This window comes from Papio anubis, chromosome 5 (genome assembly GCF_008728515.1).
Source record: "Papio anubis isolate 15944 chromosome 5, Panubis1.0, whole genome shotgun sequence".
Lineage (NCBI taxonomy): Eukaryota > Metazoa > Chordata > Mammalia > Primates > Cercopithecidae > Papio > Papio anubis.
In genome coordinates, this window is record NC_044980.1 from 30,479,056 (window position 1) to 30,504,318 (window position 25,263).

Sequence of the window (25,263 nt, forward strand, 5' to 3'; positions counted from 1 at the left end):
CACGAAGAGCTAATTAAAAGTATAAAAATGTTTTCTCTTCTTTGTTTGCATGAGTAAATCTTTTGGGAAAATATGGGGTCCACATGCCCAAAGGGCCCTCAAAAGCCAGGCAAGGTGCTTAAAGGAATGAAGCAAGCAGGTCTAGGAAAACCCCAGTGGAAGGAAGATGGCAAATGGCATTTGAACACAAGGCCGCAGCAGGGGAGTACAGGAAGGACAGTGGGGACCGTGGCAGCCCAGGAAGCCTTTGCACTGCTGTGGGAGCAGCTCCCTCCACTCCAGAAATAAAGGCCACCAGAACTTACGAGGTTTCAAGTTAATCCACAAATAAGGATCTACTGATTCCTTGAAGAACAGCAACTGACTTTTTTCTTAATTGTAGAATATAAGGCATAACAAAAAAATGCACAAGAGGCAACATGTGGCCCTAGGATGGCCTGTGTGTGTCCTCTGCTAAGATCTTTGGCAGTTTAAGTAGTTGTAGCCATCTTAATGTTCATAAGTAAGACCTCACATGAACTCATTCATTTTTATCCTCACAGCTATCTTATGAGGTAGGTACTATTAATATCATCCCATTTTATAGATAAAGAAATTGAGACACAAATTGGTCCCCTCTTTGTCCAGCCAGCGTTGTGCGGAGCTGAGATTCTCACCTTGACATGTGGCGTGCCAGAGTCTGCTCTTCATCATATTGTCATATTTAAATAGATTAGTAGTTCTCACAATTAAAGAGTTTGGACTTTTCCCTGACATGTGGTAAAAGAACTTTGTCTTTGTGCTCTGATTTAAGTTTTGATCTATTTTGTTTTTTGTTCCAAGTGAGTATTTCACTTCAGCCCTCCACTACATATAAAATGCCATTTTATGTGCTGTAACACATTGGATTTTATCTTTATTAATGCAATGTGTGGAATATGATTTCAGAACAAGGGCAATGCTGTTAAAATCGCTTCATCTGGAAATACATCAGTTTGCAAACAGATTGACATATTATCCACAAATATAAACATTTACAAAAAAATATATCAGGCATCATTTGATGACTCTTGCCATAATGATTCATTGGCACAAGAGAAGTGCTTTGTGGTGAGAGGTGCCAAAGCTGTTTGACACATTTCAGTGGAGTTCATTACACACACGAAACAGAACCAATTTTACTCAACAGTGACTTTGACATTTACAGAAAAATGAAATGGAGGTTTAGAAATGAAGACTTCATGTGAAATCCCTACCAAAACTTTTAAATTGGTTCTATCCTTATGTTACCACTTCTAGAAGATCGGCCATGTTCTACAGACACATTTTTATGCACAGCAGGTGGCCACCTATTCAAAACAAAGTTTCTTGGGTTATCGGGAAATTGATCTTGAGCAAGCTTAATTGGCTGTAAAACCCTTCTCTCAGAATAAATATCATATTTTTTTAAGATTTACTTGTAGGAAGACATGTTTCCCTTTGGCTTCACTCTGTTTAATTCATCTTCCTTATTTTTTCCAATTCTGTTTCCTTAATTTTCGAGGCTTTCATGGATTAAGTACCATCTTCATCCTCATTGCCCACAAAGACAGGGCAGGACTCTTGAGATTTCAGGCTCAGAGTTGTGATGCAGTAAGAGAGATGTTAAAAAGTCATAAATAACCAGCTGTTTTCTACTTCCTCAATGATATAATGCAAGAAAGTGTACCAAAAAGTAATAAGGTATTTATGATACTTATGCTAAAAAGACCTCTATATTTATGCCTTACGAAGAGTTAAGTGTAGATCATCCAGTGGGGTAGGATGACCTAAGTATAGACCATAATTACAGAAATGTAAAGTACTATGCTACAGTATGTGTATGCAACATCATTTATCTGAAGAAACAATTCATAATAGGTTGTAAAACATTCTCTTACTATGGTAACTGGTTAAAGTATATTAATAACGTTGCTTTACTGAATGCTTGCTGTGCTTTCAATGCCAAAGTTAAGGCTCCGCATAACAAAGAACAAACGTGCTTGGTTTAATTTGTAAGTTTAGATAACATTACAGTAATATTGCACTGATTAGAATTAATCAACAACACCAGAACAAATCTATGTCAAGTCTGAATTTTAAAACTTGAACGTAATTATATTGCTTTCAAACCTGTCTTATATTTATTTAGTCTGCAAATAGTGTAATAAAATCAGTATCTCAAAACCAGATAATACATTTGAGTCATTCAAACTGTTATCAAACATGTCACTGGAGAAGCAATTCAATCAATAAAAAAATTTCTAATTAGCATATTAATTATTTGCGAATAAAAGGTGATTCCAAAGTACACGAGGGAACTTGAGGACATATTAGTTTGTCTTCTCATTCTATATATCCCTATGAAATATTTTTGCACTATTAATTTCCAATAATCTAGGGGAAAAGATTTTGCTAATTAAAAGAAAACGTCAGCCCAGCCTTTGCATTAATTATCACATATTCTATCTTGATAGGACTTAAATTAATGAGGCCCAGGTTCCTCCAAAATGGCACGTATTAAATAAAATCTGGACTTGACCGTGCATTCTTGTGGATATTGAAGTACATATGCATATTGGCTGCCAGGCAAATAAATTTTCAAAGTATGCAATTACCAAAGCTGTGTGGGCCTTGCCCTGCTATCCATGAGCATCTCAATTACCTTCTAGTCATCAATGAAATAGGGTTCTGCAAAGATTCAAACTAGTTTTCTTGACCACCAACCACTTGTGCATATCAAATTTCCGAGCATACAAACGATTCCTTATAGAAAATAGAAAGTTCTCACAAAAAACTAAGATCCCAACAAAAAGGAAAGAAGAGACACAGTCTATTAAGTAGCCTTTTACATCCACTGCTAAAGTGTCATTAGACTGTAATTAGGTAGTTCACGTTTTATTTTTATAGAGTTGTTCATGTTTCTAATTGATTGGCTCCTAATGCTAAGAGGGAATGGAGGGCAGGGTGAGGGCAGCAAAAAGGTACAACATCTATTTTGTTTTGCTTTTCCCCCCTCCCACCATCTAGTTCAGGTATTTTGTGACTGAATACCCTGCCTTCTATTTTAAGTTCAGTATCTGAGCATGCCCTTACTTCTTTCCCCTTTCCATTTACTTCCTGACATCTACAAAATGAGCCACCACATCTGACTGCCACTTACCACATGGTTCCCCTCTACTTTGCCTGCTACTGGGCCATTGTCTTCCTTTGCTTGAACATCTGACAGTTCTGCACAGTAAGAATCCTGTTTTTTGCATTTAGGGGCATACTTGCAGCACACTAATTGTTTTCCCATTTACTGTCTTTTAGGTTAAGTAAAATCTAAAATTTGGAATTGTTTTAGTTCCTTTTCTATTGCTTATAACAGAATACCTGAAACTGGATAATTTATAAAGAAAAGGATTTTATTTAAAGTTATGGAGGCTAAGTGCAAGGTCGAGGTGCCACATCTGGTGAGGACTTTGCAGAGTGTCACATGGTAAAGGGGGCTCAGCATGCTAACATGTGATCCAGGTCTTTTTTTTTTTTCTTTTTTTTTTTCCAGACAGAGTTTTGCTCTTGTCACCCAGGCTGGAGTGCAATGGCATGTTGGCACAGGCTGGTCTGCAAATTCCTGACCTCACGGTGATCCAGCAATTTTCCTGCCTCGGCCTCCCAAAGTGCTGGAATTACAGGCGTGGGCCACCACACTTGGCCTCTCTTCCTCTTCTTATAGAGCCACCAGTCCCACTCTCATGATAACCGATTGATCCACAGATTAATCCATTCATGAGGGCAGAAAGAACCCTCACAATCCAATCATGTCTTAAAATCCCCACCTTTTGATACTGCCACATGAGGGATTAAATTTCAACATGAGCTTTGGAGGGGGCAGATATTCAAACCATAGCAGATATCATTCATTTTAACTTCTCAAATTCTTTTCTGATATAACATTAGAATAGTATCAGTATGTTAATTACCAGTCCCATTTTTATAGGGGCAAAATTACTGAGTGAAAGCTAGTTCCGATTTTCTTTCACCTGAATAAAGACGACTTTTAAAACCTTAACGTAATAAAATGGAAAGAAGAAAATATAGATTCTATGAATGAGTCCACCCTCCAGTGAACTTTCTTTTTGGCCCATATTCTTCTCCTTCATGCAAACAGTGGTGACAAGGCACACAGTGTCTCTGCCTTCCCTGTTTCTATACCACTACTGTTAAATGCTGAATTGAAGTCCACATGAAAGAAAACAATGAGTATATAAATTACTATGGATTTTTCAAGTGCTTCTATTATTTAATTCTAAGAAAATTTTGACTTGCTTGGAGATGTTTTCTGATCAATAAACTATCTTCTGCAGATGTTTGCAATGTGTTGTAGATGGATTCTATACATGCAATACAAATGAGAATAACAAGAATAATTAGTGATTAGAATACCTAATACTTATTAATACCTTACCAAATGCCAGGCACTGTTCTAAATGGTTCACATGTAATGCCTCATTTAATCCTTATAACACCCTATGAAGTGGATAGTATCATTACCCCATTTACAGAATAAAGAAACTGAGGTAGATTGAGATTAAACCATTTTTTCAGGTTCACAGAGACTAATGTTGCAGACCCTAGCACTGATGATCATAACCACTATGCAATCCTGCCTATTAAGAAATATTAAATGAGAACTGCTACGTTATATATTCAACAGTTTAAAGGGGTTTTTAAAAAAACTATAGAATTTCACAGAGAAATCTCTCTCTCTGAAAAACTAACATCAAATATGAGTTTGAGCATATTGATCATAGTAATTCAATTACATATATTAAGTTTTTAACAAGGATGCACCCTATCAAGTTGATACAAAAAGAGCTGGGTTGTAGCAAAGTTAGATGTTGTAGCCTACTTGGAAATACTACTTAAATTTTTATCACTTAAAAGCTCATTACCAACTAAGAAAAAAATGAAATACTTGACATTTTGGTATCTGTGATATTAAAAAGAACTAATATTTAATATTCAAGTGGCAACAGCTTGTAGAGTTTGCACACAACACCCACAGGGATCGATTTTTCTCTAAAATGGCCTTCAGGAGTCTGCCTTTTAAACAGCTGACACCTCCTTTCTCCATATCCCTCTTTCCTGCCAGCACCATGGGGTGCTCGTGGAGTGCAGCAGCAGACGTGTAATTCTTCACTGCAGGATTTGTCTTTGCAAATAATGGAGAGTGAGGGAAATTAAGAAAAATGTAATTTCCACAGAATCAACCTCAGTGTAATCTCGGCTACTAAAAATGAACAGATGTCTTTAGAGGGCTTTTCTCCATATGCACTCTCCGTCCCCTTTATCTACCATCTATGAGGAGAGAGAAGAATCATTTGTAACTAATTGATCGTCAGTCATTCCACACCTGTACCAAGGCTGCATTATGACAAGTATACTGTTGCCTGGCATTTTTCCAGTATGGCTAATTGTCGCAGTACTAATTTACTTACCTGTGGAATTTTCAACTTCCCCAGCCTGCTGTCAAGAAGATGCATAATAATGGAATAAAGGATTTAAAATGCCGAATATTATAAATTATTTCACTTATCTTTCAACAGAAGGCTTTGACTAAGCCACATATTAGGTGGCTATAATTACTCATTGCTGGAGTAAAAAACAAACAAAAACCTGTCACATATACGTTTACCTGGTAGAATGACAAGCATCAAGTGAACCAATCTTTTCTGATGTAGAGAAAAAAATACCAATCAGATTACCTAAAACATGTTCTTGATCTGCATGGTTTAGAGTAAATGTACCAGTTCAATTACTATTACGTTCCGCATTACAAAACACTTTCTTTCTGTTGTTGTTGTTGTTAGTATATTTAAGAATGTTTTTTCTAGATCAGATAGTAAGACAAATGAGTAATTTACTGTTTTTTCTCCAAAAAAAGGTGGAAAAATTTCTAAAGGAGATATAGGCATATATGACTTTAATTGCATAAACTAGTAAACTAATTTGGGACATCTATACCAAGCAAATCTGGTCACCAGGATTTTTTTTTATGGTAGATTGTGTTTTTGAAAATTAATATTTCCCACGGAAAGCTATCACCCACAAGTATAATAACTGACATTTTTATTACAGTTTGTTACAGTTCTTACAGTTGATGGCCCTCACTGTGGTACTTAGATATGTTTGATACATCTGTGAAAATTACCTAGCAACTGTGCAACTGTAATTTTTGTTATAACAAATGTAATTGTAATTTTACCAGTTTTAACAAATATGCCTGATTGTTTATGATAAAGGCAAAAATTTAGAGGTAAGGTTTAGGATTTCCTAAGGAAATTTGAATAGAATTGCTCATTTAATTCTTACAGTCTATTAAATACAAATTCTATAGGTTGCTTACTCACCCATCCTATAGTATTATTAGGTCCTCTAAGGAAAAAAAAAAAAGTTTTCTGGACAAGTTTGGGAAATGCTGGATTAAATATGTGTAGGCTTATCTTTATTGTTGCAAAATATCACTTTAGAAACTTTATTTCAGGCACTTTGATATGCTAATCTGCACTCCGAAGAGAAGGTGTATGGTCTTTTCCAGACTTATTTGACCCAAAGGTCCTATCACAGCTCATCTCCGAAGCCAAGAGTCTGCAGAGCTGGCTCTGCCTGACTCACGCCTGGCACATCTCAGGGATTCAATACATTTTAGCAAAATTTCAACATTATCCATTTTCAATTGAATTCAAATGGTCTGTGATATTCTTTGCCTTAGACTTGTTCATGAGGATAAATATGCAAATAGAATCAGAAACACAAACTCATTTTTTCTACCAGATCTCAGCCCACATATTCCAAGGTAAAAGAGTAGCGCAATAATCCATTCTGGCACATTGACCTATAGCAACACTATTCCTTAAAATAGGATTTTTAAGCAGTAGAAAAGGAGAAAGAAAACAACAGCTTCCTACCCAGCACATGCCTTCCATTTAGCATGTCTGGAAGATCGTCTCCTTCATTTCAAAATTGATAGCCAACTTTTTTTGTTGTTTTGCTATTCAAATTTCTGTCCTCTTTTTTTCCAGCCTATTTGCTCTAACACTGAATTTTAAGCATCTCTAAAAATGCTTGATATGTTATTATTCTTTCCAGATATCCTCTGAGAGCCAAGCAAAGAACATTAACGAAGGAAGGAGGAATGAGGCTGGATACGGTGCAGTGAAAAAGGCACTTCCAAGAGAGGGGCACTCACTACCCAGAGACGCGACGGTGCCATCAGCATGAGAACTTACCGCTACTTCTTGCTGCTCTTTTGGGTGGGCCAGCCCTACCCAACCCTCTCAACTCCACTATCTAAGAGGACTAGTGGTTTCCCAGCAAAGAAAAGGGCCCTGGAGCTCTCTGGAAACAGCAAAAATGAGCTGAACCGTTCAAAAAGGAGCTGGATGTGGAATCAGTTCTTTCTCCTGGAGGAATACACAGGATCGGATTATCAGTATGTGGGCAAGGTAGGATTCCTTTGAATGCTTTGACATTCTGAGTTTAAAAGCCCGAAGAAGTTACTTCTAATATATAGACGGGGAGGATGTGAACTATTCCCCAATATAGTAAGAATTGTTGCTTATTTGGTTAAGACTTTTTTTTTTTTTTTTTCACTTGAGTAGTTTCGGAAAGAAGACTGTAGCAAAAAGCTGAGAAATGTTAGCCCTGCAACAAAGAGAGAGAAAATGCTCCAGTTGAAAGTGAAACACCCACAACCAACCGCATAAGATTATCATAAATCCTTTAATTTTTACTGTAGCTTAAAAAATGTGGTCTGGCTATTCTATAAAGTCGAGTGTCTTAAAAATAGGAATGGAGAGATTAAGCTGTAAGTAAAGGAAGGCTCCTTTTTCTCTCATTCTAAAAGCAAATATTCTGAGCTATAGTCCTTTGGCCAAGTTCAAATTAACTACTTCTTAACTCTGCTACCTATAGCACCGTCATTCTCTGGCCAAATGGAGCCCTTGGCTGTCGAAACCCACCACTGCCTTAGATTTGGCAGCTTCTGCTGCTGCTACTGTTTAGTCTTATCTCAAATAGTTGGCAAAAAAACAGGTATTTCAAAATCTTGTGATTTAACTGTGGCAAAATTTGTAAAAGAGAAAAATGCTTATGTAAAAGTACTCTTTCCAAATATCATCTGACCATTTTATTGACTCCAGAAAGTAAAGTGAGGAGGCATCGCTTATTATAGCCCTCACAGATTACTGGAGCTGAGTCAGGGAAACAGCTTGGTGAGCCTGTCATCATGAGTTTCGTCGGAATTTTATCATCGGCTCCCTCCTTGTTGCAGAATATCTGCATACTGAAAAGATGTCAAAGAAAAAACAGGGCTACAGGCTTGTGCTTTGTAGGTTCCATGCCTCATAAGGTAATATTGATTTTTTAAAAAATCATTGTCACATATCCCTTCCTAAACAAACTGATAATGAACATAAATAGATACATGAAAAAAGGCATTCATTTATGATTACAGCTATGATTTTAAGACATCTATATTAGGTTATCATGCAAAAAACATACATTCTGCAGATTCCAAAGGCTGCATGTTCACACTTCAATCTGTGATCAAATATCCCTGAATAACCATATGTAAATATTCTCTTTAAGTATTTACCACCATAAATGAAGGGAAGCCATCCACGGCTTGGGCTGACGTAACCAGGAAGTATTCCAATGATGTGAATTGTTAATGTGGAATAAAGTGAGAGAGGAAGCATTCGGTGAAGGGGTGAACATCAACACAGATCCCCAAGGATCTAGCCATGTATTTGCTGTGAAATTCACACTCTGTGTGACTACTAAAGACAGTTCAGCTACTTGTACTTCACTCCATTTCCTTTGTGAAATTTGAAGAGAACTAGGTGAATCAGGTGATGGTTGTAAAAAATAATCATCATCTTAAAATCTTTAAAGCGCTTTTTACAACACAAATAGCATTGTTGCCATAGAAGATTAAGTTTTAAAAAGTGCTTTATCTAAGTGATGGTTCCCCTTTTTCCTTTCCAGTTTTCCTCTCCAATTGTGATGCCATTTTACACCTATAATGCCACATATTCTTTAAAAAAAGTGGGGGTGGGGGTGTTGAGGCAGGTTATTTCAGGATACTACAAACAGCAGTGGCTAAACCCACGTAAGAATCAGTTTTACAATTATAATTATGAGAAGTAATAGTGCCATGGGGAAAAGTTACAAGCTGTGGACTCGAGCAGATCCGAGAATGCGTCACTGTGCTGCCAGTTGCCAATTATGTGACCCAGGACAGGTTGTTCACCTTTCTGGGCTTTCATTTATTCGTCCGGAAAGTGCATGCAGCAATACCTACCTGGTGGAGTTGCAGTAAAGTGATACAGGCAGTAGTGGCAGGGACAGAGTAGGTGCATAAAGAAGTTACTATTATTGGTAAAAATCCATCGTACATGTTCTATTAAATCCATGTGTAACACATTGAAGTGGCATATTGACTTTCATATCACTGCAGAAGTAAAATGAGGTAATTAACAAAGCTCGGTGGAAAATACAGAGAATCATGGCAAAATCTCTTCACAACCACAGCTTTGACTGGATTAGTTGGATTTGGATATTTTATTGGCAACTAGATAAATTTCCCTCCCTCCTCATCACCTGTCCTTCCCTGCTGCCCCTCCTTCTTCTCCTTGTAGTTATAACACATGAGATATTTGCTGGAAAAAAAAATCAAGGGCAACAACTGAAGTTGTCAAAGTTGCCGCCATGGCTGTATCAGACATGTGTTAGAGGTGGTTTTGAACTGTTGATATGACATTTTCTCAAATTCCTCTTTGAAGTTATATGATATCAACAGATCAAACAATTAGACGAGTATTTTTTACCACAATTAAAAATAATAGAAAAAAATACATTTTTAAAAAAGATAAAGGAGAGAGTTGCCCCTCATTTGTGGCCACAAGTTAGTCCACCTTTAATTTACCTGGAATAAAAGATACACCCGATGCGATTATCCTGCTCCACTAGGTCAGCAAGCTCTTGGCAGGAAAAAAATGATTAGACCAGAGCCGAGGTTCCAAAACTTTCTTGGTTCACAGAGCCCTTTTTCACAGAGCCCTTAGGCTCAAAGAAATACCTTATAGTGCCATGTATTAAATACTTAGACTCAAACAACTTAATAAGAATTTTTGCTTTAACAACTGAATAATTATTTGAAAAAACACACATAAATGGATAAAAAAAAATTATTTCACTCTTAACCACAGTTACAAATGGTATGTGTGCATCTCTTGAGCATGGCACAATTTTTCAATCAGATTGGACACAGCCCTCTCATTTCCTTTTCCACCTTGATTTTTGCACTGTAATTGCTTTCTATTACAGCCACTATGGAAAACCCAGCTTTATAAATATAAATCATTGAAAGGAATGCAGCACCACCTACTGTTGAGACTGTGAACTACCTTGAGCGAGTAATTCACAAGGGGTCTGGAGAGGTCACGTGCTGCTGAATTTCCCTCCTTTTCCCTCCTTTTTTTTTTTTTATTTTTTATTTTTCTTCTTGTTTGAACTGTGGTCTTGCTCTGTCACCCAGGTTTAAGTTCAGCAGCACAATCTCCGCTTACTGTAGTCTTGGCTTCCTGGGCTCAAGCTGTCCTCCCGCCCCAGCCTCCCAACTAACTGAGACTACAGGCATGAACCACCGCACCAGGCTATCCCTCCAAATTTAAAAATATTTCCTGGTCAGCTCCCTCCTGCAACCCAGGTTGCCTCAGTGCATACTCTGGGAACCATTAGAATAGTTAGGTTGACATATAAAGGTGTACCAAGGCTAATAGAACCTTTAATCATGCTATTTAAGCAGATTACTACTAAATAAAAATCACTCCGAGCCCATCGTGGGTGCCTAACACTCAAAGGATCTATCTGTATGTGGAAGGATAGAAGCATTAACTGAGGAAAAGTAATACTGTTGAGAAAATAAAACTTAACATAGAAGAAATGTTTACATTATAAACATCTGTTTGTCTTTGTGTTGATTCGAAATTATGATGACGCAAATTAATTTGTGGTAAGTCATCATGAGGATGGTGGAGTGAGGAAAATGAGAATCAGTGAGGGAAACAAAGGGCTTTCAGGTGTAGAAGGGAAAAAAAAAAAGAGAGGGTCATGGCTGGCGGTGGGCGTCACAGCAGCCAAAGAGGAGTCCAGGGGCTAGAGTGGCAATGACGAGAATAGACAAGATGGTGCTTTACAACTGAAGCACAAGCAACTGCAGCGAGACGTTGCTGCTCCATCTTAACCTTGCTCAACCTTCCACTGCATTCTGTTGCCAGTGAGATGAATGCAGAGACACGGACAAGACAAGGTGGGGAGGAATAGTGGAGAAAGCCCATTATAGCTGAAATATTGACAAAACAAATTCTGATTTACGAGAAAATGTCAACTTCCACTCACTTAAAATGGTGCTGGCAGGGAGAGGTAACAGGATAGGAGGAAATAAATGGTCCTGTATTGGGTAAGTTTCTGAGTTTGTGAGTTTCAGATATAAACCGGGATGTGATTGTTTTCTAAACTGCATCTCCATTTGGGGGCTGCTTGGAGCTGCTTTAGCTTGAGTGGCATCTGCGTCACCTGGGAACTTGTTAGGAATGCAGAGTCTCGGGCCCCAGCTCCAATCTGAGTGAATCAGAAATCTGCATTTTAACAAGATCCCCAGGTGAATCGTATGCATGTTAAAATTTGAGATGTGCTGCTTTTAAAAATGCCTTCCCTGGGTCTCACCTCCCCAGACATTCTGATTTAGTTGGTTTTTAATTATTTATGATTCTAACATGTTGCCAAATTTGGGAACCACTGTCCTAGGAGGATGTTACTGCCAATCGTGATAACAAAATGTGGCAAGTTCAGTGATAAATTGGGCATCCACAAAGTGTTATCAAAATAAAAAGGAGAAGAGCCAACCAGGCTCTGGGGCTCAGCAGAGCTTCCTAGGTGTTTGAACCCCATCTAAAGACAGAGCAAGTGTTAGCTTATACCGCAGAGGGAGAATTGCCAGGACCTCCCAATTAATCGGATGGAGAAGCCAAAGGTCTGAAAGCTGGAGTTCAAAGGGTCAGAGATTTAGAGATTGAACAACCAGCAGAGTGAAAGAGTCCTCACACTGACACAGATCTCCTGTAACTCTGTAGCCTGTTTTCTGTAATGTAGCAATTTCCTGGCGATGATTGGTAGATAGTCTACCAATCATCTTGGTAGATAGTCTACCAAGTAGATTGGTGGATAGTCTACCATTCTTATGGAAAACCATCATTTCCATAAGAAAAAAAGAGCACAGGTAGATGTAGATACAGATTAGATTTTGAAGACACAGGCATTCATTAATACAAAGATGAATTTACATAAAATATCAGAATTATGCCTAACTTTATGCAGAAGATTTGCACAGTGCCATTCAACAGCTACAGCAACACTTAATTCCTGTCTGCTCCATTTTATCTTCCACAATGTTCCTTAACTCCTCCTTCCACACAATGTATACATAAGACCAGCCTCCACTAAAGCGTTCGAGGTGTTTCTATTTTTAGTAACATGCCAGGAGATCTGTTTTTATGGAATATAATGAACTGTATACTTTCACAGGCATTTTCTGATGGAAGTTGGTGATGGTTTTGGGGGGACAGTTTTCAAAAAAAATTGATAGCCTGTATTTTTTTTAAATATTATGAAAATGTGGGTTCTATTTGAAGCTCTAACATATAGGTTTTCCAATATGCCTTTATCCTCAGTCTTTAAAATTAATGTCTACCCAATTCAGTGAAGCCACTCTTCTCAAGATAATTAGACAGTAATGTTTTAACGGACCGTAAAAATAAAAGTTGTCAGCCATACACACCTTCAAAATTAGAAATGAGCAATTATTTGTTACTATAATTACATGATCCAAATTAGTAAACATGAAGCAATATTTTATCCATTCTGAAAGGTTAAAAGATGCCATCGTTGAAATGTTGCTTTTTTTAATTCTTACACTAATTTGTTTTTTCCTAAAAAGAGCATAAGCTGAAGAGTAGAAACCTCCTGGCACTAATTCCATGCGTGATTCAGCGAGTCTCTGAACCACTTGTTGCTTCAAATAGCAATGTCAGATGAAAGCATCGTCATAGCTGATATTATCTGAGCACCACTTTGTTCTAAACCCTGTCTGGGCGCTTCAAATGGGTTATCTCATTGGATTCTCGCAGCAACCCTAATGCATGGATACTGTTTCCATCCCTGTGTTACAGATGAGTAAATTAAGGCTCAGAGCAGTCAAGTATTTCAGGCCATTGTCTCACATTGCTAAGACCCCGACAGACGATACTGTCTGGCCACCTAGCTACTCAGTTATATACCCTCCCCTGTATGTCCACTTTACAAAGCCATTTTGAAGCACAAGTAGAAAAAAAAAAAAAAAAAAACCCGGAACATGCGTTGGTGTTCAATGATTGCATTCTACGCAATACCACAAAAACTTACTGAGAATGTATTGTGTGAAACCCAAAGGTAGAGAGAAAAAAAAAATTTTTTAAGGCGACTTTTAAAGAGCTGCACGAATATGTTTGCATTATTGTTATGCACATTCCTTTTACTTTTTAATTTCCAGAACACATTAGTGGTATTCAAAATAGTTACATGTGAGCATTTTAAAAGGAGATACACAATTAGTGATCTTTCTGGTCACTGTGATTTTTTTTTTAAGTGTCTTTTTCTTTCCCTTGATAACCCTCTCTAAACTTCTGTTCTGGTTCAATGACCTGCAATAATCTTTTCTCCCTGAATCAGGGCAAGTGCCTTTGGGCATATCTCTCTTCTTCTTCATTTAAATTTAATGCTCAGCCATTTAACTAACATTTTTATATTTCTATGAGTTAGCATATTTAAGAGAAAGTGCATGCACACACTTGCCCATTGGATATACTTCTTAGAAAATATTTCTAGAAGTAACTTCTCAACAGCCGTTTTGGAAATAATCCTCATTTGTTTCCACTGAAAGTGAAACCAACTGGTTTCACTTTCTTAATGACAAAAGTTTCAATTTGCTATTTGATACTAAGAAAACGAATGTCTTGTATAGCAGCACTCCTCTAGCTCTTAAACTTCCCTCTGTGCACAGCTCATGTGGAAAGCAGAAAAGTTAAAATGTCTGGCCTTGGTCACAAACCCAAGGCAACTCTTACCTTGGCCAACCGCACAGCAGAGTAATAGAGAAAGCCTCACAAGGAGCCAATCCCAGATCCTCCACCTTCCATTTCATCATGCCGGTGGAATCCTAGAGCCTCCTGCTTGAATTCAATTTGTTGAACAAAATGGAGGGCTAGAGCTGGGCGTGTGGCTTAGGCCTGTAATCCCAGCACTTTGGGAGGCCGAGGCAGGCATATCACTTCAGGTCAGGAACTCGAGACCAGCCTGGGCAACATGGCAAAACCCCATCTCTACTAAAAATAAAAAAATTAGCCGGGCGTGGTAGCGCATGCCTGTAATTCCAGCTGCTCAGGAGACTGAGGCATGAGAATCGCTTGAACCTGGGAGGGGAAGGTTGCAGTGAGCGGAGACTGCGCCTGCACTCCCAGCCTGGGCAAGAGAATGAGACTCTGTCTCAAAAAAATAAACAAACAAACAAACAAGGAATCAAGTAAAGAGTGAAGGGTTTACATCCTTTTTGTTCCCACTGTAGCTGTTACTTCCACACCCCAACAAGTTAAACAGAGGGTAGAAGTTGTTGCAAGGTTAGAGAGGCTCCCGTGCTCATTATGGACACAGCCCTTTGCATCTCTTCCATAGGCATTTTTCAGTATTTCTTTATTGATCAGCATAACTTGTTCGTAGTATTAGTAAACCATGTAAATACTGATTGCACCAGAGTTCATTTTTTTTGTCATAATATGGGTCTGTAGTAGCAGATGGGAATATAAACTGAATGCCAACATCCTACTTTACATTTCTTTTCAAATCAAGATCTCTAATTGTTTTCAACTTCATTTTAGATTCAGAGTACATGTGCAGGTTTGTTGGTTATATTCCGTGAAGCGAGGTTTGGGGTACAGCTGATCCCACCACCTAGGTACTGAGCATAGTACTCTACAGTAAGTTTTTCCACTTCTGCCCCTCTCCCTCCCACCTCCCTCCCCACTCTAGTAGTCCCCAGTGCCTACTGTTGCCATCCTTACGTCCATGGGTACCCAATGTTTAGCTCCCACTTATAAGTGAGAACATGCCATATTTGGTTTTCTATTCTTGTGTTAATTCACTTAGGATCATGGCCTCCAGCTACATCCATGTTGTTGCAAAGGACATGATTTCATTGTTTTTTATGGTTGCATAGTATTCCACGATGTATACATACCACATTTTCTTTATCCAGTCTACCATTGATGGGCACCTAGGTTGATTCCATGTCTTTACTGTTGTGAATAATGCTGCACTGAACATGTGAGTCCGTGTCTCTTTTTGGTAGAACAAAAATCCCTAATTTTAATTGTGACTAAACTTTATTTCAAAAATCAGATAATAAATTCCTGACATATTGTAATCAAGCATCAACAGATTCCTAAACCACTGGTATTTTTCATTTACATTGATATGAAAAGCCAAGAATACATTGTAACCAGAATTATACATTTAACTTTTAGAGGCCTCAACCTCTCTAGCCAAATTTAAAAATGTCTTCCTTATGTTCCACCCACATTTACCAAAAATAAACAGACGTTTGGGAGGGGTCCTCCCTTTGATAGGCTTCATCAAATTAGGAGATTATGTTTAGATGTCAATGTGCCATTGCAACCTGGAGGGGGCAACTCTGTGTGTGTGTTGGTGTAGGCTGCTGGGAGCAAATTCCTATCTTCCTACAAGCTTTTATTTTGCCAGTTACCAAGATGACAACAAAATATAACCATCATGAACATGCTAAATATATCAGTGTTCTTTGCAAACCTTTCTTTCCATTTAGAATTGAAGGTAGATCAAAAAGAAGTACAGAATTCCTCACAAGAAAATTAGAGCTTTTTTATCACAATTATCAATACATAAGTAAAAGTAATGGGTATCCTCAAAGGCCCATGTAAGGAGTCAAATTTGAAATTACGTGACCTGGAATAAGAAGAGAAGAAGCATGCCAAAATAGTTCCCAGGGAAAGCATTTATAGTTTCTTCCAGTTTTTTTTTTTTCACAGAGAATATATATGCACAAAAAAGAGAGGCATTTTAAAAGATTAAATATATACATGTGAGAAAAATATGAATAAATATTTTAGGTGAGTTGGTGTGTTTCAAAGGACTTAAGGGCAGTGATGAGGGCATAACAAAAAGCTTGAAATATCACTCTGAATGTGGGATTTAATGCCCACTAGAGGGAATGGAGATTGCAGTTAGGAAGGTAGTTGAAGTTATCTCAGTTATGGCCTTTTTGGAATAGATTTGGAGAGAAAATCCTTTTCATTCATTCCACAATTACTCGCTAGAGAGTATAAGTCAATAGCATGGGCAGACTGTCTATGTTTCAGCCTCAGCTGCACTTCTGACTATGTGTGTAATATTAGGCAAGTAATTGAATCTCCCTGTGCCCCCTTGATTCCTTAACTGTTAAATGAAAGGAGTCATAAAATTATCGAGGTGATAATTAAATAAGTTAATACACAGAAAAGGCTTAGAACAGGGCCCGACACATCACACTTAGTAGTAAGGAACTGAAGCAAGACCCGCGTAAGGAGGGAAGGTGCCCTGCTATGAAGGGTGCCTTCAAAGAACAGGTGAAATGGAGAGAAAGAAGAGCTGAAGGTGAACAGGTGATCCCACTCATGGCCAATGTTGTGAAGCCAAGTATTATGGGTCAGAAGATGGTGCCAAAGCAGTGAAGGCAGCTGAGTCTGATGCATCAACAGCAATTCGGGGCATGAGTTTATATAAAAATATGAAGTTGCCTTTATTATTCTAACTATAAGAAAAATAATATGCACACGACACCTCACATTGTTTGAGGATCCCTGGCAACTGGTAGATTCCCCTCTATTTAAGGATATTTATCCTTTCATTTGAAAACATCATCATTTTATGGTACAATTTGGGGTTTATAGTATTTCAGTTGCCATGAATGTTATTATAGAATCTGGTTAACTCTTGTTTCTTTGTAATAAGAAAGTTTAAGATGCCCAACAATTTTTTAAATGATCTTTTCACTTGGGTTATAACAAGGTTTTAAATAGGAATTGTTATCACAGTTAAGTTAGGATTAATATCATAATCTCCTTATATAATTGAACCAAAGTTTTATTGTGAGAAAATTGCTATTGATTTAATTACTTAATTACCCTGAATGTTTCACCTTTTTAAGAGTAGAATAATTAATTCTTTGTTTAAGGTTGAACTTTGACCTTAAATATATTGAGCAGTGTTTCAAATTGGATCCCAGACCTACTCTTTCAATTAGTACTTCAGACATTTAATGCAAACTTTGGAATACTTACATCTTTGAAAACTCTGCAAGACCCTAGCCTACATGTCTTACTCATCCTTATATACCCAATAGTGCCTAGCACATATTTTTGCACATAAAAACAGCCAAATACTACTTGAATTAAGCTACAGTGAGCACAAAATATTAAAAAACCACCTTGTTATCTAAAAGCTACTTTCTAGTTTTTCCAGCTTTATTGAGGTATAATTGATAAAAATTATATATATTTAGGGAGTACAATATGATATTTTGATATACATTGTGAAATGATTACTATCATGCTAATTAGCATATCCATCACCTCACATAGTTACCATTTGTGTGCATGTGTATTTGTGTGTGTGATGAGAACATTTAAGATCTATTCCCTTAGCCAATTTTAAGTATACAGTACAATATTAACTACAGTCACCACGTTGACATTTGATTTCTATGCCTCCCAATTGATTGATGCAATGATTTGGTATGAATATCATTGGTAGTGTTTTGTGGTATTAGCTTGACAATGGAAAATCTAATGTCTTTAAAGTTCAAGGATGTTTTAGATAGTAAACATATAAACCAAGTATATTATGAAAGTCTTTCTATGAAAACTACCTCTGGAAATTTCATATCAAAATGGCACAAATATTTTATAATACAAAAGAAGAAAACTCAAGCTTCCTTAGTGCAAAACAAAGAAACTAAAGACAACACTGTGGTGGTCCGTGCACAAACTAACAAGAAAAATAAGAAAAGACATAACAAATAATATTGTATCATGAAAGCTGGTTCCTTTGAGACATTTACAAATTAAAATCAGACATTATTTAGTGTCTCGGTAGAAGAAAGTTTGAAACAAAATGAGAAAAAGGCAAACAGATTTGGCCAATGGAAAGCAAATTTCTTTTTCTTAAAATTGCTAGGAAGCTACATTGTACAGACAATTCAAGTGTTCAGTAAAAGAGAAATCATTTAAAACCTGAGATTGTTGATTGCAACGATTCACAAAAATATCAGCTATAGAGAGAAATGTGATAATGTAGGGACAGAAAAATTCTATATGACATTCTTTTAACCAACTGTATCTTTTAATCAACATATTTTGAGTTCTCACAGAAAACAATCATTTCTGGAAAATAATCTCATCTTAATGCTTTCTACTACTTGTGAGTACAAATCAGAAAAGAAGCACAAAAGAGGAAATGTAGAGAAAATCCTGCTTTAAAATACAGTTATACAAAGCTTTAGCATGCTGGATTGTTTTGTTTTGTTTTGTTTTCATAAATTGTGAAACATAAAAATCTGGCCCATTTCCTTATTACTCTGGAGCATGAGGCTTTTTGAGGGGTCAGAGGTATTAGGGGTCAGTGAGGATCAATACCCCTGCCAGGAAGCAAAGTTCCCCTTTAGGAAATAAGAAAAGCATTATACTTGACCATTGAACAACCCAAGGGTTGAGGGCACCAACCTGCACAGTTGAAAATTCTTGTATAGCTTTTGACTCCCCAAAAACTTAGCTACAAATGGCCTACCATTGACTGGAAGCCTTAACACATATTTTGTGTGTTATATTGTTATATACTGTACTTTTAAAGTAAGCTAGAGAAAAGAAAATATTGTTCAGAAAATTATGGCTGGGCACAATGGCTCATGTTTGTAATCCCAGAACTTTGGGAGGCCGAGGTAGGTGGATCACTTGAGCCCAGAAGTTCCAGACCAGCCTGGGCAACATGGCAAAACCCCATCTCTACCAAAAAAGAAAAAATTACAAAAAATTAGCCAGGCATGGTGGCATGCACTGTAGTCTCAGCTACCTGAGGTCAGAGGATCTCTTGAGACTTGGAGGTCAAGACTGCAGTGAGAAAGATCATGCCACTGCACTCTGGCCTGGGTGACAGAGTGAGACCCTGCCTCAAAAATATATTCATAATAATAAAAATACATAAGAAAATCATAAGGAAGGGAAAATATGTTTACTATTGATTAAGTGGAGGTGGATCACTTAAAGGTCTTCATCCTCATACCCTTCATGTTGGGGGAGACTAAGGAGGAAGGAGGGGTGGTCTTGCTGCCTCAGGGGTGACAGAGGCAGAAGAAAATCTAAGTGGACCCATGCAGTTCAAATTCATGTTGTTCAAAGGCCAACTGTACTTTCTTATCCTGTTTGTGCCTTGACTATTCTGTCTATCCTCCCAACCACATATATGTTAAAAGAAAAAACAAAGGGCAGCTATTTAGCTTATATTAAAGCTATGATCTTGCTGATTACCAATCCACTTGCCTCTTAAAGGAAAATAGAGTCTTCAAGTCAAATCGAGAAAATTAAGTGACTTGGGCTAGGTTGAGTGGCGGTGCTTCATTTCATTTTACCTGCTTTTCAACAGTAGACATCGCTTCCCTGAGTTTTAAAATGATAATGTGGCCGTCAAAATCTTGACTGCCACACAAACCAGCAAGTAACACCTAAAGAAGGGGAAGGTCTAGGATGGGAGAGAGAGAAAAGAGAATTCAACACAAGAGAAAGTATTCCCTGGCAGGCTACGAGTCATCACAGATTACCTTTTAGCAGAGTTTCGTGGCAGAAAACTTGTAGTGAAACTAGAGAGCAATGATAATATTGTCTCGTGCTGTGTCTAGCTTTACAGCTTATAAAATGCTGTCACATGCACAAGCATTCCTCAGGTGATCCACATAACCACTCTCTAGTTGAACGTCCTCAGGTGATCCACATAACCACTCGCTAGTTGAACGTCCTCAGGTGATCCACATAACCACTGTCTAGTTGAACTTCCTCAGGTGATCTACATAACTACTCTCTAGTTGAACTTCCTCAGGTGATCCACATAACCACTCTCTAGTTAAACTTCCTCAGGTGATCCACAGAACCACTGTCTAGTTGAACTTCCTCAGAGGATCCACATAACCACTGTCTAGTTGAACATGATTCATTCCTTTTGCGTGTGAGCAAACATAGGCTCAGAGGAGTTCAGGGACCGCAGGGCTATTGCCAGCACAATACCAAAGCTGAGACTAGAGTTCAGCTTTCTTTAGGGGTTTAAGTCTGATACTCTTTCCCTATATCACATTATTAAAATATTAAAGTAGCAGAGAGTATTTCAGATATGGTGGACAAATGAAACAATGACATAAATGGGAGGGAGAGGAGCACAAAAGTTCATGCCACTGACATCGCAGTGAGGACACTTTCCCCAGCCGGGGCCATCAGATAGTATGAATTTCTGTTCACTAGTGTTCCAGTTGGTTTCTTTAACTGAAGGAGGAGGACGGGGAGAAGGAGAGCTTTTGAAATGGAGGAGGAAGAGGAGAGGAGGAGAAGAAGAAGGACAACAGAGAAAGGAGAAAGGGAGCTTTCAATATGAAGAGGGAGGAGGAGAGCTTTTGAAATCTAAGCTGGTTCCCAAGCAAAAAAAAAAAAAACTAATAAATGAACTCATTATCTTCTTTCCTAGAATCATTTGCCATTAATTCCCTGACAGTATGAGAGGTTATAGAATTCAATTTACTCATCATTTATTGTGCACATACAGGATGCTTGAGAGTTATAAATTTAAGTAAAAAATAGTCATTTGTCTTATAGAGATACATAGCTTTAACTTTTTAGATCCTAAGTAAAAGTCAACATAAAAGAATATAATATCCAACATATTTTTTACCTTTCAAGAAGAACACGTTTTGGAAAAAGTCCATTTGCTATTAAGGAACACATTTTTTTGAATTTCTGCCCTTTGAATTATCATATCTCAAACGCCTGCATTTTATCTATTGATATTCTCCTCCAAGGCATATGTGTCAAACAGAAAGAGAGAGAGGGAGAAAGAGAAAGGGGGCTGGGGGAGTGTGTGTGGGGGGGGCGGGGGGGGTGTGTGTGTGTTCTTTTTTGGGATTGCTGAAGAGATTACACATAAGGCAAAAAGGTAGTATTCTAACTGGTGAGTTACGATGCCTTACTAAATCAATTTTTGACTGGGATCTGGCTCTCAGCTTGATTTACCACTGGCTTTTTGAAAATGAAAATGTTAGACTAAGCAGGAGCTGAGACTAATGTCACAGTCTGCCAAGGCGAGAGGGACCTTGGACTTCAAAAGCCAAGCATAAAGCAGTAAACAATGCCTTTTTGGGGAAACAACTTTATGCAGTTAATAAACCAAAAGGCATTTGTTTAATTGACAAATCCCAAATGAACAATAACATTTATTATAGTTTGTATCATTTGTGCCAGTAGAATTTATGAATAACTTAGCCTGGGGTCTGATATAATAAATACAAGGAATACAGAAATGTTTATAATCAGTGTGGGTAGGGTTGCTTTGATGTGAATGAGAGTAGACTTTGGAGTCAGGCAGGCCTTGGTATCCTTTCTGGCTCTGCGCTTAACTTTGGATAAATTACTTAATCTCTCTGGCCTCAGTTTCCTAATCTGAAAAAATGGAGAAAATAAAAGTTGCCCCTTGGAGTCATTGTAAGAATTAATGGATGGCAACACACTAAGCATTTTTGCAGTACCTGATACACAGTAAAGCATTCAGGAAGGGTTAGTTTTCTTCCCTCCTCCACTGGGATTCTTGAAGGACCACAGGCGGTTTCAGTTCACCTTGCATTTCAGAAATATGGAGCTACTGTCTTAGTTTCTTGTTCCTGCTGTAACAAGTCACCACAGATTTGTGTCTTAACACAATACAAATTTATCATCTTATAATTCTAGAGGCCAGAAATGGGTTTCACTGGGCTTAAATCAAGGTGTCTGCAAGATATCTTTATGGAGGCTTCAGGGAAGGATCCATTTCCCATCTTTTCCAGCTTCTAGATACCACCTGAATTCTTTGACTTCTCGGCTCATGGCGCCTTCCTCCATCTTCAAGGCCAGAAGCATAAGGGCTTCTTTTTTTTTTTTTTTTTTTGAGACGGAGTCTCGCTCTGTCGCCCAGGCTGGAGTGCAGTGGCCGGATCTCAGCTCACTGCAAGATCCGCCTCCCGGGTTTATGCCATTCTCCTGCCTCAGCCTCCCGAGTAGCTGGGACTACAGGCGCCCGCCACCTCGCCCGGCTAGTTTTTTTTTTGTATTTTTAGTAGAGACGGGGTTTCACTGTGTTAGCCAGGATGGTCTCGATCTCCTGACCCCGTGATCCGCCCGTCTCGGCCTCCCAAAGTGCTGGGATTACAGGCTTGAGCCACCGCGCCCGGCCGCATAAGGGCTTCAAATTCTCTCTCTCTCTCTTCCTTTCTTCTCTCTCTCTCTCTCCCTGTCCTCAGCTCCTATCATCACATTTCCATCTCTCACTCCAACTCTCCCCTGTCTCTTTCCCTTGTAAGGACCCTTGCCATTACCTTGGGCTCACCTGGGTGATCCAACATAATCTCCCCATCTCAAAATCCTTATCTTGATCACATGCATAAAGTCCTTTTTTCCATGTGTGGAAACACAGTCACAGGTCCCGGGAATTAGGACATGGACATCTTTAGGGGAGTGGGTGCATTAGTCTGCCTACTACCACTATTATCACTCTAAAGTTGTGTTCATTTAAGTTATTCTGTTACTTCTGACATGAAATTCAAGGTATTGAGTGTAAAAAAAATGATTGTCAAGGGAATTAGTAAATTTCTGTTGTGTTTAGGCTTAAACTTCTTTTGCTTTTAGCACTTTGTCAAAAATTATCCTCCACACGACACAAGTCTGTTTCAGGGGTTATTAAATGTAACAAAAGATAAAAAATTGAATTGAGTAGGGTTATGCAGAATCTCTGCAAATACAGATCCTTTATGATATTATTTAAGTGTATTTTAAAAGTCACAAGGTACATATTGATAAGAAAGATGGAAGGATGGATAGATGGATGGATGGAAAGACAGGAGATAGATACATAGATAGACAGACACACAGATTTAAGAGCTTGATCAGTGTTCTCAATTTTATGGCCCCAGGGGACATTTGGAAATATCTGGAGACATTTTTGGCTGTCACAACTTGGAATGACGCTACTGGCATCTAGTAGGTAGGGACCAAGGACTCTGCTGAACATCCTATAATGTATGGGACAGCTCCCCAAACAGTTACCTAGCCCAAAATGCCAATAGAGCAGTGAAAAACACTGAACTAGATAATTCTTTGTAACTCAAAATATTGTTTGGTACAGAGTAAGCCTTTAATGAATGTTTATAGAACTAAATGTAAAAATGGAAGAAAAAATGTATTGTGGTTAATAGAGTAGGCCACCTGGACTCAAATCTTGCTCTTATTCATGCTGTCATGCTGAGAAGTGATTTACCTCCTGTATTGCCTCAGTTGCATCATCACTTAAGAGGGGATAAGAATAGAATCATGGGAGGAGGTTCCAAGATGGCCAAATAGGAACAGCTCCAGTCTACAGCTCACAGCATGAGTGACGCAAAAGACGGGTGATTTCTGCATTTCCAACTGAGGTACCAGGTTCATCTCACTGGGGTTTGTTGGACGGTGGGTGCAGCCCATGGAGTGTGAGCCAAAGCTGGGTGGGGCATTGCGTCACCCACGAAATGCAAGGGGTCTGGGAATTCCCTTTGCTAGCCAAGGGAAGCTGTGACAGAGGGTACCTGGAAAATCGGGACACTCCCACTCTAATACTGCACTTTTCCAACAGTCTTAGCAAATGGCACACCAGGAGATTATATCCTGTGCCTGGCTCAGAGGGTCCCACACCCATGGAGCCTTGCTCACTGCTAACACAGCAATCTGAGATCGAACTGCAAGGCTGCAGAGAGGCTGGGGGAGGGGTGCCCACCATTGCTGAGGCTTGAGTAGGTAAACAAAGCAGCTGGGAAGCTCAAACTGGTTGCAGCCCAACGCAGCTCAAGGAGGCCTGCCTAACTCTGTAGACTCCACCTCTGGGGGCAGGGCATAGCTGAACAAAAGGCAGCAGAAACTTCTGCTGACTTAAACGTCCCTGTCTGACAGCTTTGAAGAGAGTAGTGGTTCTCCCAGCATGAAGTTTGAGTTATGAGAACGGGCAGACTGCTTCCTCAAGTGGGTCCCTGACTCCCAAGTAGCCTAACTGGGAGGCACCTCCCAGTAGGGGCCGACTGACACCTCATTCAGCCAAGTGCCCCTCTGAGATGAAGATTCCAGAGGAAGAATCAGGTAGTAACATTTTCCATTCGGCAATATTCGCTGTTCTGCAGCCTCCGTTGGTGATACCCAGGCAAACAGCGTCTGGAGTGGACCTCCAGCAAACTCCAACAGACCCACAGCTGAGGGTCCTGACTGTTAGAAGGAAAACCAGCAAACAGAAAGAACACCCACACCAAAACCCCATCTGTACGTCACCACCATCAAAGACCAAAGATGGATAAAACCACAAAGATGGGGAGAAACCAGAACAGAAAAGCTGAAAATTCTAAAAATCAGGATGCCTCTTCTCCTCCAAAGGAATGCAACTCCTCACCAGCAAAGGAACAAAGCTGTATGGAGAATGACTGACGAGTTTAGAGAAGAAGGCCTCAGGTGATGGGTAATAACAAACTTCTCCGAGCTTCAGGAAGATGTTCCAACCCATCGCAAAGAAGCTAAAAACCTTGAAAAAAGACTAGATGAATGACTAACTAGAATAAACAGTGTAGAGAAGACCTTAAATAACCTGATGGAGCTGAAAACCACGGCATGAGAACTATGTGACACATGCCCAAGCTTCAGTAGCCAATTTGACCAAGTGGAAGAAAGGGTATCAGTGATTGAAGATCAAATGAATGAAATGAAGAAAGAAGAGAAGTTTAGAGAAAAAAAGAGTAAAAAGAAATGAACAAAGTCTCCA

General features: G+C 38.7%; 1 protein-coding gene across 2 annotated transcripts in view; it reads left to right on the forward strand.

Moving 5' to 3' along the window:
- CDH6 (cadherin 6) overlaps positions 1–25,263 on the forward strand; it is a 140,651-nt gene that overhangs the window by 64,645 nt on the left and 50,743 nt on the right. For both annotated transcript variants that reach the window (XM_003899539.5, XM_017959464.3), the window contains exon 2: positions 7,132–7,487. In XM_003899539.5, the coding sequence (XP_003899588.3) occupies positions 7,260–7,487 (228 nt within the window). In that variant the 5' untranslated portion in view covers positions 7,132–7,259. The remainder of the gene's footprint in view (positions 1–7,131; positions 7,488–25,263) is intronic.